This window comes from Euprymna scolopes, chromosome 20 (genome assembly GCF_053919585.1).
Source record: "Euprymna scolopes isolate OS-2025 chromosome 20, ASM5391958v1, whole genome shotgun sequence".
NCBI classification, from domain to species: Eukaryota; Metazoa; Mollusca; class Cephalopoda; order Sepiida; family Sepiolidae; genus Euprymna; species Euprymna scolopes.
The window spans coordinates 54023520-54037310 of NC_136501.1; the positions used below are offsets into that span (position 1 = coordinate 54023520).

General features: G+C 31.7%; 1 protein-coding gene across 2 annotated transcripts in view; it reads right to left on the reverse strand.

The window, feature by feature from the left end:
- The window catches only part of LOC145241433 (metabotropic glutamate receptor 1-like), a 704312-nt gene extending 691610 nt beyond the window's left edge, over positions 1-12702 (reverse strand). For both annotated transcript variants that reach the window (XM_080104383.1, XM_080104384.1), the window contains exon 1: positions 10426-12702. In XM_080104383.1, coding sequence (XP_079960509.1) covers positions 10426-11101 — 676 coding nt within the window. In that variant the 5' untranslated portion in view covers positions 11102-12702. The remainder of the gene's footprint in view (positions 1-10425) is intronic.
- Positions 12703-13791: the final 1089 nt, after the last annotated feature.

Here is a 13791-nt window from a genome sequence, read left to right on the forward strand (position 1 = left end):
CATGGAAAAGTAAAGGACTACTTGTTTAAACTGGAAAAGAAAAGGGCAAGATAGTCTAATAAATAATATAATAAATTTATAATCGAAAATATTGCAGCATTAAGATTTTTTTTTTAAATTCAATTTATAACATTATATAATAAATTGTTAATGCTGCAATATTTTAAGTTGTAAATGTCATATTTTTACGAGAATATCTTGTCCTTTTCTTTATCAGTTTAAACAACTAGTCTTTTACTTTTCCATATTAAAGCCTAACCAGATAGCTTTTCATGCTCGCCTTTTTATTGCAATATATACATATATATATATATGTGTGTGTGTGTGTGTGTGTGTGTGTGTGTGTGTGTAATTAAAAAAATAGCACATAGCCAAGCAACGTGGTATCTGTTGGTATTTGTTATACTTTTTTCTTAATATTTTCTCCTTGCAGTAAATATAGTGAGCTTTCAGAGCAAGAATATTTTGTTTGTTATGACGTTTCATGAGAAGATGATTTTAAAACTTTATACCATTTTATGTTTAATCGAATTTTCTATACGAATTGAAATGGAAAGTAAACGTTATCTTATATATATCGTATACACTGACACGCACACACACATACACACATACACACTTACACTGACACACACACAATCACGGACACACACATTTATGTATATATATATATATATATATATATATATATATATATATATATATATATATATATATATATTGGATACGTTTATTTTCGTTTATAACTCCAGTTTATGTCTTCCATAATCTATAATATAAATCTCACCTGTCTGTTTAAATGCATGTGTGTGTATATATGTATGTATGTATGTTTCGCAAAAACTTTGGATAGAAGCGACGAATTTTCACGAGACTGACATCATTTTGAAGCTCGACCCTTCGGAGGACAAATATCGAAAAATTGGCTAAAAACATAAATTCCTTTACCCTAAACTGGGTATTTTTCTACAGGGAGGGATCGCCTTTTTCGCCGATATTTTTAAAATTCATCGCCTCTTTCGATGGTCTAACCTTAATTTAAACCTACGTAACTTCCGGTTTTACGATGAGCGCTACAGCTAACGCGAGAGGGTTTTTTGTCACTTTGTTTTCCTCCTTCGGGGTACAGGTTCAAACCTGCCTGCCTACTACCACTTTTTTGCGCTCACAATGTTCCTTTTTTTTTTTTTTTTTTTTGATCAACCTATACTCTTACACACACACCCATTTTCTTTTCCGCCTTCACCTCACGGGTTTGAGACTGCCTGCCTACTACAACCTTTGTTTCTTTACTTATTTTGCTCATCATACATCTGCAACGCCGGGCACCCAGGCTAGTACTTCATAAAGTTGATTTAGTTGTATGTGAGAGGAAAATTAAAAACTCATAGTGTCATCTGTTTTTATGAACGTTCAAAATTAAAAAAAACTTAAAACTAGTTCATGCTTAATTCCTCCATGCATCCGATATATATATATATATATATATATATATATATATATATATATATATACATGCATATGTATGTGCATGTATGTATGTGTGTATGTACATCTACTTCTTACTGGAGACCTTATCTCCACATATATGTATATAAGTGGGCGTGTGTGTATATGTATCCATATATATGTGTATATGTGCCTATATATTTTTGTGAGTGTACATGTATGTATAAGAGTTGTGTATATGTGTGTACGTCTACTTATAAACCCATGTATGTCTGCATATACTTTGTTTATATATATGCGCGTGTACGTGTGTGTCTGTATGTGGATACCTAGAAGTGTACACATGTCTGTATATGTATATATGCGAATGCGCACGTGCGTTAACCTATGTAATTAAAAAAACCATTATAAACGGCAAGGAACAAGCCGACGTGTAACAACTACGAACATTTAAACGAACCTCGTACTTGTAAAAAAAATGACATCTACACTAACCCTTTCCCTCTTTCTCCCTCTCTTTCCCTTTCCCTCTCCCTCTCTTTCCCTCTCGATCTCACTCTCTCTCCCCCTCTCCGATCTATTTAATATACCTTGTTTAAAAACAAAAAGCCAGTTAAAATTTAAAACAAAAATATTGAAACTTCCTCCTCCTCTCCTTACCACCTCACTTTTTTCTTTATCATCATCTCTCACCCTCCCTATATCCATATATCTCCACCCACGCCTACCTGAATATGCTACCCCACACACACACAATACAATTGAATGTATCTTTAATCTTCAAAGCTGAAATATTGTCAACACCCGCCTCTCCCCTTTTCTTTCCCTTTTTTTAAACACTTTTTTCCAATAACTAACAACAACTCCTTGACGCCTGACGAGGCTGTTGGATCGTAAACATGGTCCAATATCTGAAACATATGTAGCCAAACAGATCAAACGGTAATAAAAAAAAAAATAAAACACATATTTGCTCTGCAATAGTATTGAGCACTCTCTTCAGGTTTTTACTAATTACAAGTTTTACCAAATATATATATATATATATATATATATATATATATATATATATATATATATATATATGTATACAGTATAATTCCTATAATTTGAACATCCGCTTCCTTCAATTTAGAGGATGCTGTTCAAGTTTCGTGATAAAAAATGTGCTGCATTTAATTTTAATTTTCTAAGAATTAAGAAATACTAAATGAAATTCATTGCTATATGATACATCAAGTATATATTACGTTGAGTTTAAGATATATTGCAAGTAAGAATTGTTAAATATTATTACCAGGAACAAAAACATTGAAAATAAATTAAATCTACTCTTACTTTTTAGGTATTTATTACCTAAGTTATCATCTACAGAAACCATACATTTATGTAAAATACAGTTTTTTTTAGTTAGTCATTGAACGAGTCTCATTACGGTTTCTATTTTCATCGATTGAGCTCTCGGGCACTGCCATTGTATTCTGTAAGCGATCATGAAAATCTACAATTTCCTGGTTCTGTTGCTTCTTTATGATTATATCTCTTCGAAGTGACATTGTTTGCAAAACATAGTTGTCACTAAAGTAAGGACTTTTTTCTAGAAATTTTATAACCGTCTCCATAGACTTTTCTGCATCATCCCATGATAGTGTCAAGAGAATGGGAGCTGTCGCTATTTTCATCACAATTACTGTCTTCAGGATATTGATCAGTAGTTTCCTCATCTTGTTGCACCCACATTTCAACATCATTTGCATTAAGTGATTTAAGAACAGCGTGGTTGGTCGGTAACCGTTTGATTTCAAGAATTATTTTATAGACCAGATGTATTCTCTGATTCTTTCAGTTGAGAAGCCTTTGGCGCTGGGCATAATTTACCCCATGTTTTTGTTAATGTGCTTGCTCGAACTTGATTCCATGGACTTGCGAGAGAAACTATGGCATCTCTGATAGTAAAATGGCGCTGATAATCGCTTATACTCACTGTACTATTTATCATATTCATCATGAAATCATTTCTGTAGAAACATTTTAAGTTCCAAATAATCCCTTGATCCATAGGTTGGATGAGAGAAGTTACATTAGGTGGTAAGTAGCACACAATAATATTCCCGCAAGATGACACTAGTTCTGACTCAGGAGGATGTGCTCTACATTTGTCCAACAGAAGCAAGCACTTTGAATCAGGTTTACCTAATTCAAGAAAACGCCTCTGGACAACTGGCATAAATTCTTGCAAAAACCATTTTTTAAACAACTGTTGATTCATCCATCCATTTCGTGAAGAATAATAGGATACTGGCAAAGGCGAAACTCCTTTCAATGCTAGGGGTCACTTTGATTTACCGATGACAAGAAGCTTAAGTTTATGAGTTCCGGAAGCATGAGCGCATACCATCGCTGTTAGTCTTTCTTTATTTAATTTGAATCCTTTTATTTTCTGCTCCTCGGATCGGGCTAATGTAGGTAAACACTTCCAATTTACGCCACTTTCATCATCGTTGTAAACATCCTCTGGTGTAAAACCATAATCGGCAATTATCGTCTTGAATTTGTCACAATAATTTGATGCTGCGTGCGTATCAGCAGACCGTTGTTCGCCTGACATTGTTGTCTTATACCATGTCTACTCTTAAAGCTCCTATGCCAGCCTTCACTGAATTTCATATCTTCTGCGATATTCAACGTTTCCTTAAGAGAGTTTGCTTTAGCAATTAATATGGGCGCAGATATTGCTACACCTTCATTCCGTTTTGCTACAAACCACTCATGCAATATTCGATCGAATTCAACTTGATTTGGACTGCGAAGAGTCCTTCTTTTGACATGTTTTTATTTGAAGAGAAACGAGCAGCCTTCAATATTTCTTCCTTTTTCTTTTTGATGTAAAATACTGTATTCTTCCAATCTTATAGTCTCTCAATATAACGCTATTTTCAACTCCAGCTTTTATTTTGTCTACAATTTGACGTTTTTCGAGTAAAGTCAGTGCCACTTGTTTTCTTTTAGAGTTGCAAACCATTGTGATGGCTTGTTTTACACTATTTTAAATATAGCAATCTGAAAAAATAAATTTACAGTTAGTGTAAATTAATTATCAATAGCTAAATTACATTAATTACATAGTACCAATATTAACATTTCTGCGCAATATCTGACTAAACCATGTAAACAGATTTACTGCAACTCCGCATCAAATATGTTAATAAAATTTCAATGACGATACAGTTCAAGTTTAGAGAAAGTCCAGATTTAGCAGATGTTTAAATGAGACGAAGTCCAAATGAGAGGAAGTCCAACTTTACAGGAAGTTCAAATTAAAGGAGTTTTACTCTGTATATATATATATATATATATATATATATATATATATATATATATATATTGGATCCATGTTATTTTCTATTATAATTCTTGTTGATGCATAATTTTTTTATTTGCGTGCTATTTTGTAGATTATATATATATATATATATATATATGCATGTGTGTATATAACTTTTACAAATGATATATTCTTTAGTTTAATTCATTTAATATGCTTTAAATTAAATCCAAAGAAATAGTTTTAATAAAAATATCTAATACAAAGATAACTTTATAAATATGCATAATATAACATATATATATATATATATATATTTATATATATATACATATATGTATATATATATACATATATGTATATATATACATATATATGTATATATATATGTATAATACATATAGAATTATTTATAAAAATTAGATAGTTATATTATTTTTAATTTTATACATATTTTTATATTTATCTTCAATAGTTTTATTAACTAATAATTATAGAGATGGTACAAATATATAAGAACGTAAATATATAAAAAATAAAGCTAATAACAAAGAAGTGGTGAAAAGTAGTAAAATAGATTTAACAAAATTTGTAAATAGGCACACTAACTCGTGGGGGAATGGACCGATGATACAGTTGAGAAATATTTTTAAATGACATCAATTGGTAAACATATATTTATTTAGAGGAAAAAAAAACTAAATCCAGTATCAAAAATATTTTTGTTCAGGTGTTTTGAAGGAGGTGGTGTTTGATGAACACTGCTGGAAGCCATGATTTAATATACTGTTTTGTAACAGTGTTTCATGGGAAACAGCCAATGATCCCTTTAATGACATTAGTACTAATGTTTGTTCCTGTAAGTAAAACTATTCATCGATACATGAGATTAATTGACTTACTAGCAAAATAATGTTCGCACGAAGTACATTTTTATAGCTGTTAAAGTTTTAAAGAACCTTCCCAGACTATATATATATATTCATATATATATATATATATATATATATATATATATATATATATATACACTCACACAGTAAGTTTATTTTAAACGATTCCTTCATTTTTAAAAAAAACTAGCTTTTTTATCTTCTTATATTTGCCATAATGTTGGGTGGGTGAGAAGTATGTAGCTTTGAAATGTCATGGCCTAAACATGTTTTTCTTACTTTATTTCTCCCCTCTATATTGAGTTGATTGTGTATGTAACTTTTATTCGTCATTATGTATGTATATGTGCGTGTGTGTGTGTGTATATATCTTTAAATAGTGTATGTTGTCGTGTTCGCTTTACATCTTATTGTGTATCTTCCAACACACATTGAAAACAGTTGTATTATTCTGATGTGTTAGATCTTATGACGCTAAAGAAGGGCGGCAAATTTTAATTGGCAGTAGAAGACAGTGACATGGTTTTCCATCTTACCTCCTCACACATTTTTTGATTTTAGCTGAGTGACTCTATCAGCGTTATCAAATCGATTGTCGCTGTTTATAAAAATTTCATTACTGAAATGACTCTCACTCTTTTACATGTAGAATTTTCATTGGACTACGGATATATTGACGTACAATCAATATATATATATATATATATATATATATATATATATATATATATATAGTAAGCTATAAAATGGGTATGTTTATGCCTGACGAATCCTAGCGTGGATGAAACGCGGAATATTCTGTGTAGCTTAATTTCCATATATATCTTATAACTTACTACCTAGCCCTACCTAAGTATTGAGCACTTTTGAAGTAAATACTTACAGTTTACGCATAAATTTCTACTTTCGTATATTAATTTATGTGATTAAATGAAGCAACCATATATATATATATATATATATATATATATATATATATATATATATATATATATATATATATATATACATGTATATACAAGGTTCTTTCAATAAGTTTCCAAACTTTCTTGTACAGGCATTTAAAATTGTCGCAAACTTTTGAAAATTCCATATGTTATTGCAATACATCTCATGAGATGACTGGCCAGTTTTTTATGATTTCAGGAATTGGGAGACACTCCACTAAAGCCTGATTCTCACAGCTGGTGAATTTCTCTTTTACTTCTCTTTAACTTGGAAAAATGCAACAGAAACGTATGGAATGCTTCTATTTGTTTTTGGACTATCTTGCATTAATCGAGCATTTTGAGAGGTATAAAAGATTCAAGGAAGGTGGGAAGTCTGTGAGGGATAGTGGGAGGTTTGGGAGAAGTAAAGAAGCTCAGAACACCAGAGTTGATTGACCAAACAAGGAATTGTATGAGTAAGGACCGTTATATGTCTATAGAGACAATAAGTGCACAGTGTGATGTCAGTTTGGAAACTGTACATACAATTATTGGCGAGAAACTGAAGATGGGGACGGTTCGCGCCAAGTTTGTCCCAAGGATGCGCAGAGAAAATCAAACCATTTGACTGATACTTTCTTACCCACCCTATCGTCTACACCTTGCTCCCTGTGACTTATGGTTATCCTCTATGCTCAAGGAAAAACTTGACGCCTCTCGATATAAGAAAATTGAGGAGATGAAAGAGATCGTGACAAGGATCATTAACACGCTGGCACAAAAGGACTTCCTGGGGGCTACCAGAAGTTGTTGAAATAGTGCAAGTGCAATGCAGCCAAATAAGATTACTTCGAAGAAAGTTAGTATTTCATGTGTGCCAAGTTCCCTTTTTTATATTAATTTTGAGACCTTAGCAGTATTTTTACCAGCTAAAAACAAATCAAATTTGTTCCACTGGTTCGAATCTTTTTTTATAAGTCAAATTTCCAGTCCCATAATTTAAAAATTAACAGAGTATTTTAATAGAGGCCGTTCCACGCACACACACACAGACAAGGTTACGTGTATATTATATATATATATATATATATATATATAATATACATATATATATATAATATATATATATAGTAAGTTAGTACGTTATAAAATATATATGGCGATTAAACTACACTGAATATTCCGCGTTTCATCCACTCTAGGTTCTTCAGGCTTATGTTCAGTATAGCGTAATCGCCATATATATTTTATAACTAACTAACTAGCTCTACCTACGTATTGAGCACTTTTGAAGTAAATACTTAAAGTTTACGCATACATTTATACTTTCGTATATTAATTTTATGTGAGTAAATGAATAGTTATATATATATATATATATATATATATATATATATATATATATATGTATATATATATATATATCCAAAAAAAAAAAAGAATAACTCTGTCATGTTCAGTCAGACGTGCTTGTATAATGACTTGCTACTAATATATATATATATATATGTGTGTGTGTGTGTGTGTGTGTGTGTGTGTAAGAATTAGACCTGAAGTCTTAAGAGCAGAGTATATTTTCATGTACTAGTAAATGTATCAATATTATTTTTTAAAAAAACAGTGCTCATTTTACTGTACATATATAATAAGCTCGATAGGCATAGATACTCTATTTTAATTTATTTATTTATCGACATTAATGATTAAGTTCTTATTTTGTTTGATTTTTATTTTATTTTATATTTATTTTTAAATATTTCTAGGAATATCTGCCTTACACTCGACTTAAATGCTAGTTTTATTTTGGTGACTTTAAATGTCCCACCTGTTTTTGCTAATGAGGAAACTTTGTTATTAAAAGACAAATTCTTTGTCAAGTAATTGTCAATATTCATTGTCAATTTACATTAAATAAACATCGTTTGTGAACGATCGTACAATCTAGTGGATTTTGTTTGTTTTCCTTATCAAACTGATTTTCAATTAAAAATTATGAATTGTTTTACTCAATATATATATATATATATATATATATATATATATATATATATATATACATATATACATACACACACACATATATATATGTGTATATAGAAATGAACAGAAATCACTCTCTACTTCTATATAAAAGTAACTTTGTGTGTGTGTGTGTGTGTGTGTGTGAGTTACTTCCTTATAGGGTCCGAAACGGCTGAGCTTGTCTTTTGCAAATTTCTCACAAAGGTAATTTATAAATCTGACAGTATTCTCGGATATGCTTTGTTCAGAAATTCGTACGATAAATATCGAAAATCGAAAAAAGTCGACCCTAAAAGTTTTTTTTTTCTTATAATTTTTAAAGGGGAAACTTTAGGTAGCACCAGCAAGCGAGATAATAAAATCTCAACAAATAATTTATTCTTAGGAAAAAAAAGAACAGTTTTTTTTTTATTAACCAATTCAAGAAGGGGTTCCATTTTAAATCGCCGTAAATTATTTCTTCATTTGCATATTTTAAAACTAAACATTGATCAGAAGTGAGTTTCCAGAGCACTCATCATCAAGCCCAACTATCAGCTGACGTGATATTGTAAACCAAAACAGACGAAGTTCGAGGAACTACGTTATCATTTATACTTATTTTTTTTTATTTTGTATATGTCGAATAAGTTCTCTGCGCAAATTATTCCTCGTAGTGTATAAAAATCAACAGAGGAGTGATTCTATAGTAATATACACGCAATCTGAATGAATTAAAGCATCATGGTTAAACGTATTGTACGACCGGGCAACGCCAGGCGTCCAGCTAGTATTCGATACAAAAATAACAAATGATAATTAATAAAATGTCTTTTATTCAAAATAATATGTAAAGTTGTTAACCTTACAGCTCAGATTGCAATAGTATTATATAAAAAAAATAAGGTTCTATTGTAGTTCAAAGTTGAATTGATAAGGCGTGTTGACGTCACACTGAGTGCGAGAAATGGGCAAAACTTTCGAAAGAGCCTGAAGAAATTGTATCGTGTTTTCTACATGAGTCTGTATAATTTATTACTAATAATAATGATATTTCTTTTGAAATTATAAATGTTTGTCGGGATCAATACTATCAACAAAAATGACTCGCTTTTTTTTTGTTTTATTTTGTCAGTAAAAACAGTTGGCATTGTTTAAATTGTATTTAAATAAATAAAACGGATATATATATATATATATATTTCATGTGCATTCATTTAAACTTGTAGCAAATTAATTCTTTTTAAAATAGTAAACACTATCTGTCTTACCCTAAAAAAAACAAACAACAAAAAAAACAATATCTGCTAAATATTCCGTAAAGCAAAGAACTACCTCTGTATAGTTTTAGTCGAGGGGCACACAATTTAATTTCGGAACAATTCATTTTAAAATGAGTAAAACCAAAATTAAAAACCAACCTAATAAGTAGCAAAATTAAACCTCTTCCCCCGTAGCTGTTCTCAGACGTTGAAAAACTTTCTATTCTACCAATTTCTATATTCGAACTATTTTCCTTCGGAATTTCCTTCTTGCTTCTTGTTTCCCCGACTGTACAAACCGTAAAATTTTAACTTTAATGTGAACAAGCATCTCGCTGTTCCACCCCCCACTTAGAACTCCCTTTAAAAATCTAGTCCTTGTGCATAGTAACTTATTACGGTTCGCTGGCAATGTGCCTTGTTTGAGATCAATATAATAAAATTAATTTATTAGTTTTTGTTGGTAAGAAGCTCTCGTTTTTTGTCTTTTTTTACCATGTGTAAAAGGTGATAACGTACGTACGAACGAACATTATTTTTATGTTTATATACTTTTGTTTACTTACCTTCTGTGTGGACGGCTGAGACGTATGACCAGTTGTATCGTAACACGATATCGATCATCGCTTGAGCCTGGTAACGATCAGGTGGTACGACGCGCACAAAATATTTGTAGAGACTTTTATCGCTAAGGTCCGAACTGGTGGCGGAATATCCGATCTGTGGAATGGTAAATATGGATAACAAGTTCTGTACCTGTATGGAACTACTACTAGATCCGGGTCCAATAAGACCTGCAATTGGTTTGTTGTGTTTGACTTGGCAACCCCCGCCGGCCTTCGAGGTGTTGGATGTATCAACCTTTTGCATGTCGGCAATAGAATCCTTAATAAAATCAATACTGTTTTCCAAGGCTACCGGCGAGTACCAACAGGAATCCCTTATGTCACATCCGAGGGTAATATTCGGCAATATGGTATCGTCGGAGTTAATCTCGTCCAGGGCCAAAAAGAATAGTTCAATGCGGTGCATCCCGTACTGTTCCCAGATGGGTCCGCATGTTCTGGTGTAGGCTGATTTCTGTGAGGGCGGGTAGTGCACTGGGAACAGGGCTCCGAGAATAATGTCCCCTTCAATGCGGGCGTCCAGTCTGTTGTTGCCATTTCTCTGGAGGCTAGGGTTCAGGAGGGCGAAAAGTACGACAGTAAACGATACGATTCCGAACACGGTGCTGACCTTCATTATAGAGCCATTGTATCAGAGAGAACAAGTTGACGGACATGCAGACATAGAGAGAACGGAGGGACTGCACGTATTGGTGGACAATAAGGAAGAGAAGACGATGAAACAGAGGAAGAGAGGATCACCGGACGATAAGAAAGGCCATCGAGAGGAAATTACGTATAGATAGATAGATAGATAGATAGATAGATAGATAGATAGATAGATAGATAGATAGATAAATAAATATTCAGTTAGTTACATAGGTAGATAGATGTCATCGGTAGATAGATATTTAGCAGTTCATTTAGATAGATAGATAGATAAATAGATAGATAGATATATCGGGCATTAACAATGCTCAGAATAATATAGGAACAAGGAACACCGATCGAATTTAAAATGAATGTAGAGTACTCGGATAATGGAAGGCTTAATTGAGATACGAAAGTGATAGATAGATAGATAGATAGATAGATAGATAGATAGATAGATAGATAGATAGATTTCCTATATGACAGATTGACCTAGGGATAGGAGAAGGCCTGGATGTTTACGGGACCCGTTGGAAGGAGGTTGAGGTGATGCGGCAATGAGAACACTCAGTGGAAGAGAGAGGGAGAGAGGGGGAAGCGAATGAGAAGAAGATGCTGAAGGGGTACAAATTAAAAGAGCGAGGATAGATAGATAGATAGATAGATAGATAGATAGATAGATAGATTGATAGATGTAATCCAATGCGATAAGAAGCAAAAGATGATAAAAAATACTGATGTGCATAAGGTAATCGGAAATAAAGGGATCAAATATTGACACAATTTAACTAAAATTAAAATGAAGATTCTGTATGAGTAAGTAATGACACGTATTGAGAGGTAGACAGGTAAAGATAGATAGATAGATAGATAGATAGATAGATGACACGATATGATACGAGAGAGAAACAGAAGTTCTAATTTAGAAACAGAAAAAGATGAGAGAATTGAAGTTTGAAAATGTGCATGAAATAAAAGTGATTGGGGCAAGAGAGATGTGTGTGTGTGTGTGCTCGCGCGTGTTGAAGATAAAGAGACAGAGAGGAAGTATGCGTGAGTGCAAGAGAGAGAGAGAGAGAGTGAGAGAGAGAGAGTCGAATATCTCTGCAATGAGACGCAACAGAAAGAAAAAGAAAGCAACAAATTATCTATTGATGGGTGTAAAAAAAAAAAAAGCGACGGACGAAAGAACGGAAGGAATAAGGAAACTGAATTAGCGAACGGGACAGGAAATAAAGGCACGGAAAAAAGAAATAACGACAAAGAAAATGACAGAAAGAGAAGAATGAAACGAATGAAAGTTCAACGAGAAAAAAAAAACTCTAGCGGCAAAAAAAGACGAGGAAAAAAAGAAGGAAAAAAAAAGCAAAATAATTTAACCAAAATAGAAGGTATGAAAGAAAGGAAATTCGGAAATTAAAAGATGAAAAAGAAGGAAATAATTTAGCAAACGAAGAGAGAAAGAAAGAAAGAAAGAAAGAAAAAGAAAAAAAAGGAAAATAAAAAAAAAGAAAGAAATTAAAAGCTCTTACGGATAATTTCCTTGATAACGAACAAGTACATACAGTCTATGAAATGAACACTGGAGTAAACACAGTGCTCGATTTCTCCTTCACCCTTTCCTCCTTATACCCCTCCGCCTCTCTTTATCTCTTTTCCTTTTCCTCTCTCCCTGCCTCTCTTCCTCTCCCTCTCTCTATCTCTTTCGATGCCCCTCCCTCTCTTTCTTTCTTAAACACAAAAAAAAAATGTTCGGGGTCGATTAAAACTAAAAGAAAAAAAAATGATGCTCTTATATGTTTAATCAGGATTATTTTTTGTTTTGTTTTTTGTTTTTGTTTTTGTTTCTCCGCTTATTTTTTTCTCTTTTTATTTATATTTTTTCTGTTTTATTTAATGTATGTCTTGTTCGACTTTTCTAGTTGTATGTAAATATCCAAGCAAAATATTCTAGTAAAAAATTTCTTTTTTTTTTAAATAGAAGAAGCGCATCGCTGACCCACAGGTCAGTGAAAATGCCTAATTCCTCTTTTTTTTTTCCTGTCTTTCCTAGAGTTAAGCACCCTTTTCTCTTATCACAGTTGAGCCGGGTGACTGTTTACGAATAAATGATGCAAGATGTTTATATAGCCTTGAGGCCGGATGAAAAGTGACATTTTATTTAATATTATTATTATTATTATTATTATTATTATTAATAATAATAATAATAATAATAATAATAATAATAATAATAATAATAAAAATAATAATAATAATAATGATAATAATAATAATAATAATAATAATAATAATAACGGGATGCTTACATGCGATGAATTTAAAAACAAGCAACAAAGGTTTTATTAATCTTATTTTTAGTATTAGTAAAAGTATTAATATTATTATTTAACGTTAACGTTAAGCAACGTTTAACTTGGTAATTGCAGAACGAGGTGACAACAATTGCTTTGCTTTGTCAGTGATCTTTCAGTAAACTATGTACACGTAATAATAATAATAAGAAGAAGAAGAAGAAGAAGAAAACTTAAGACCACAAGAGATGTGACGTAATGTAATATGTATAAAAACGAATTAACAAATTTTAAAATTAAACACACACATATGCATATATATATTATTTATTTATCTATTTATTTATTTATAAGCATCTAATCTGCATATGTGCTTGTTTCT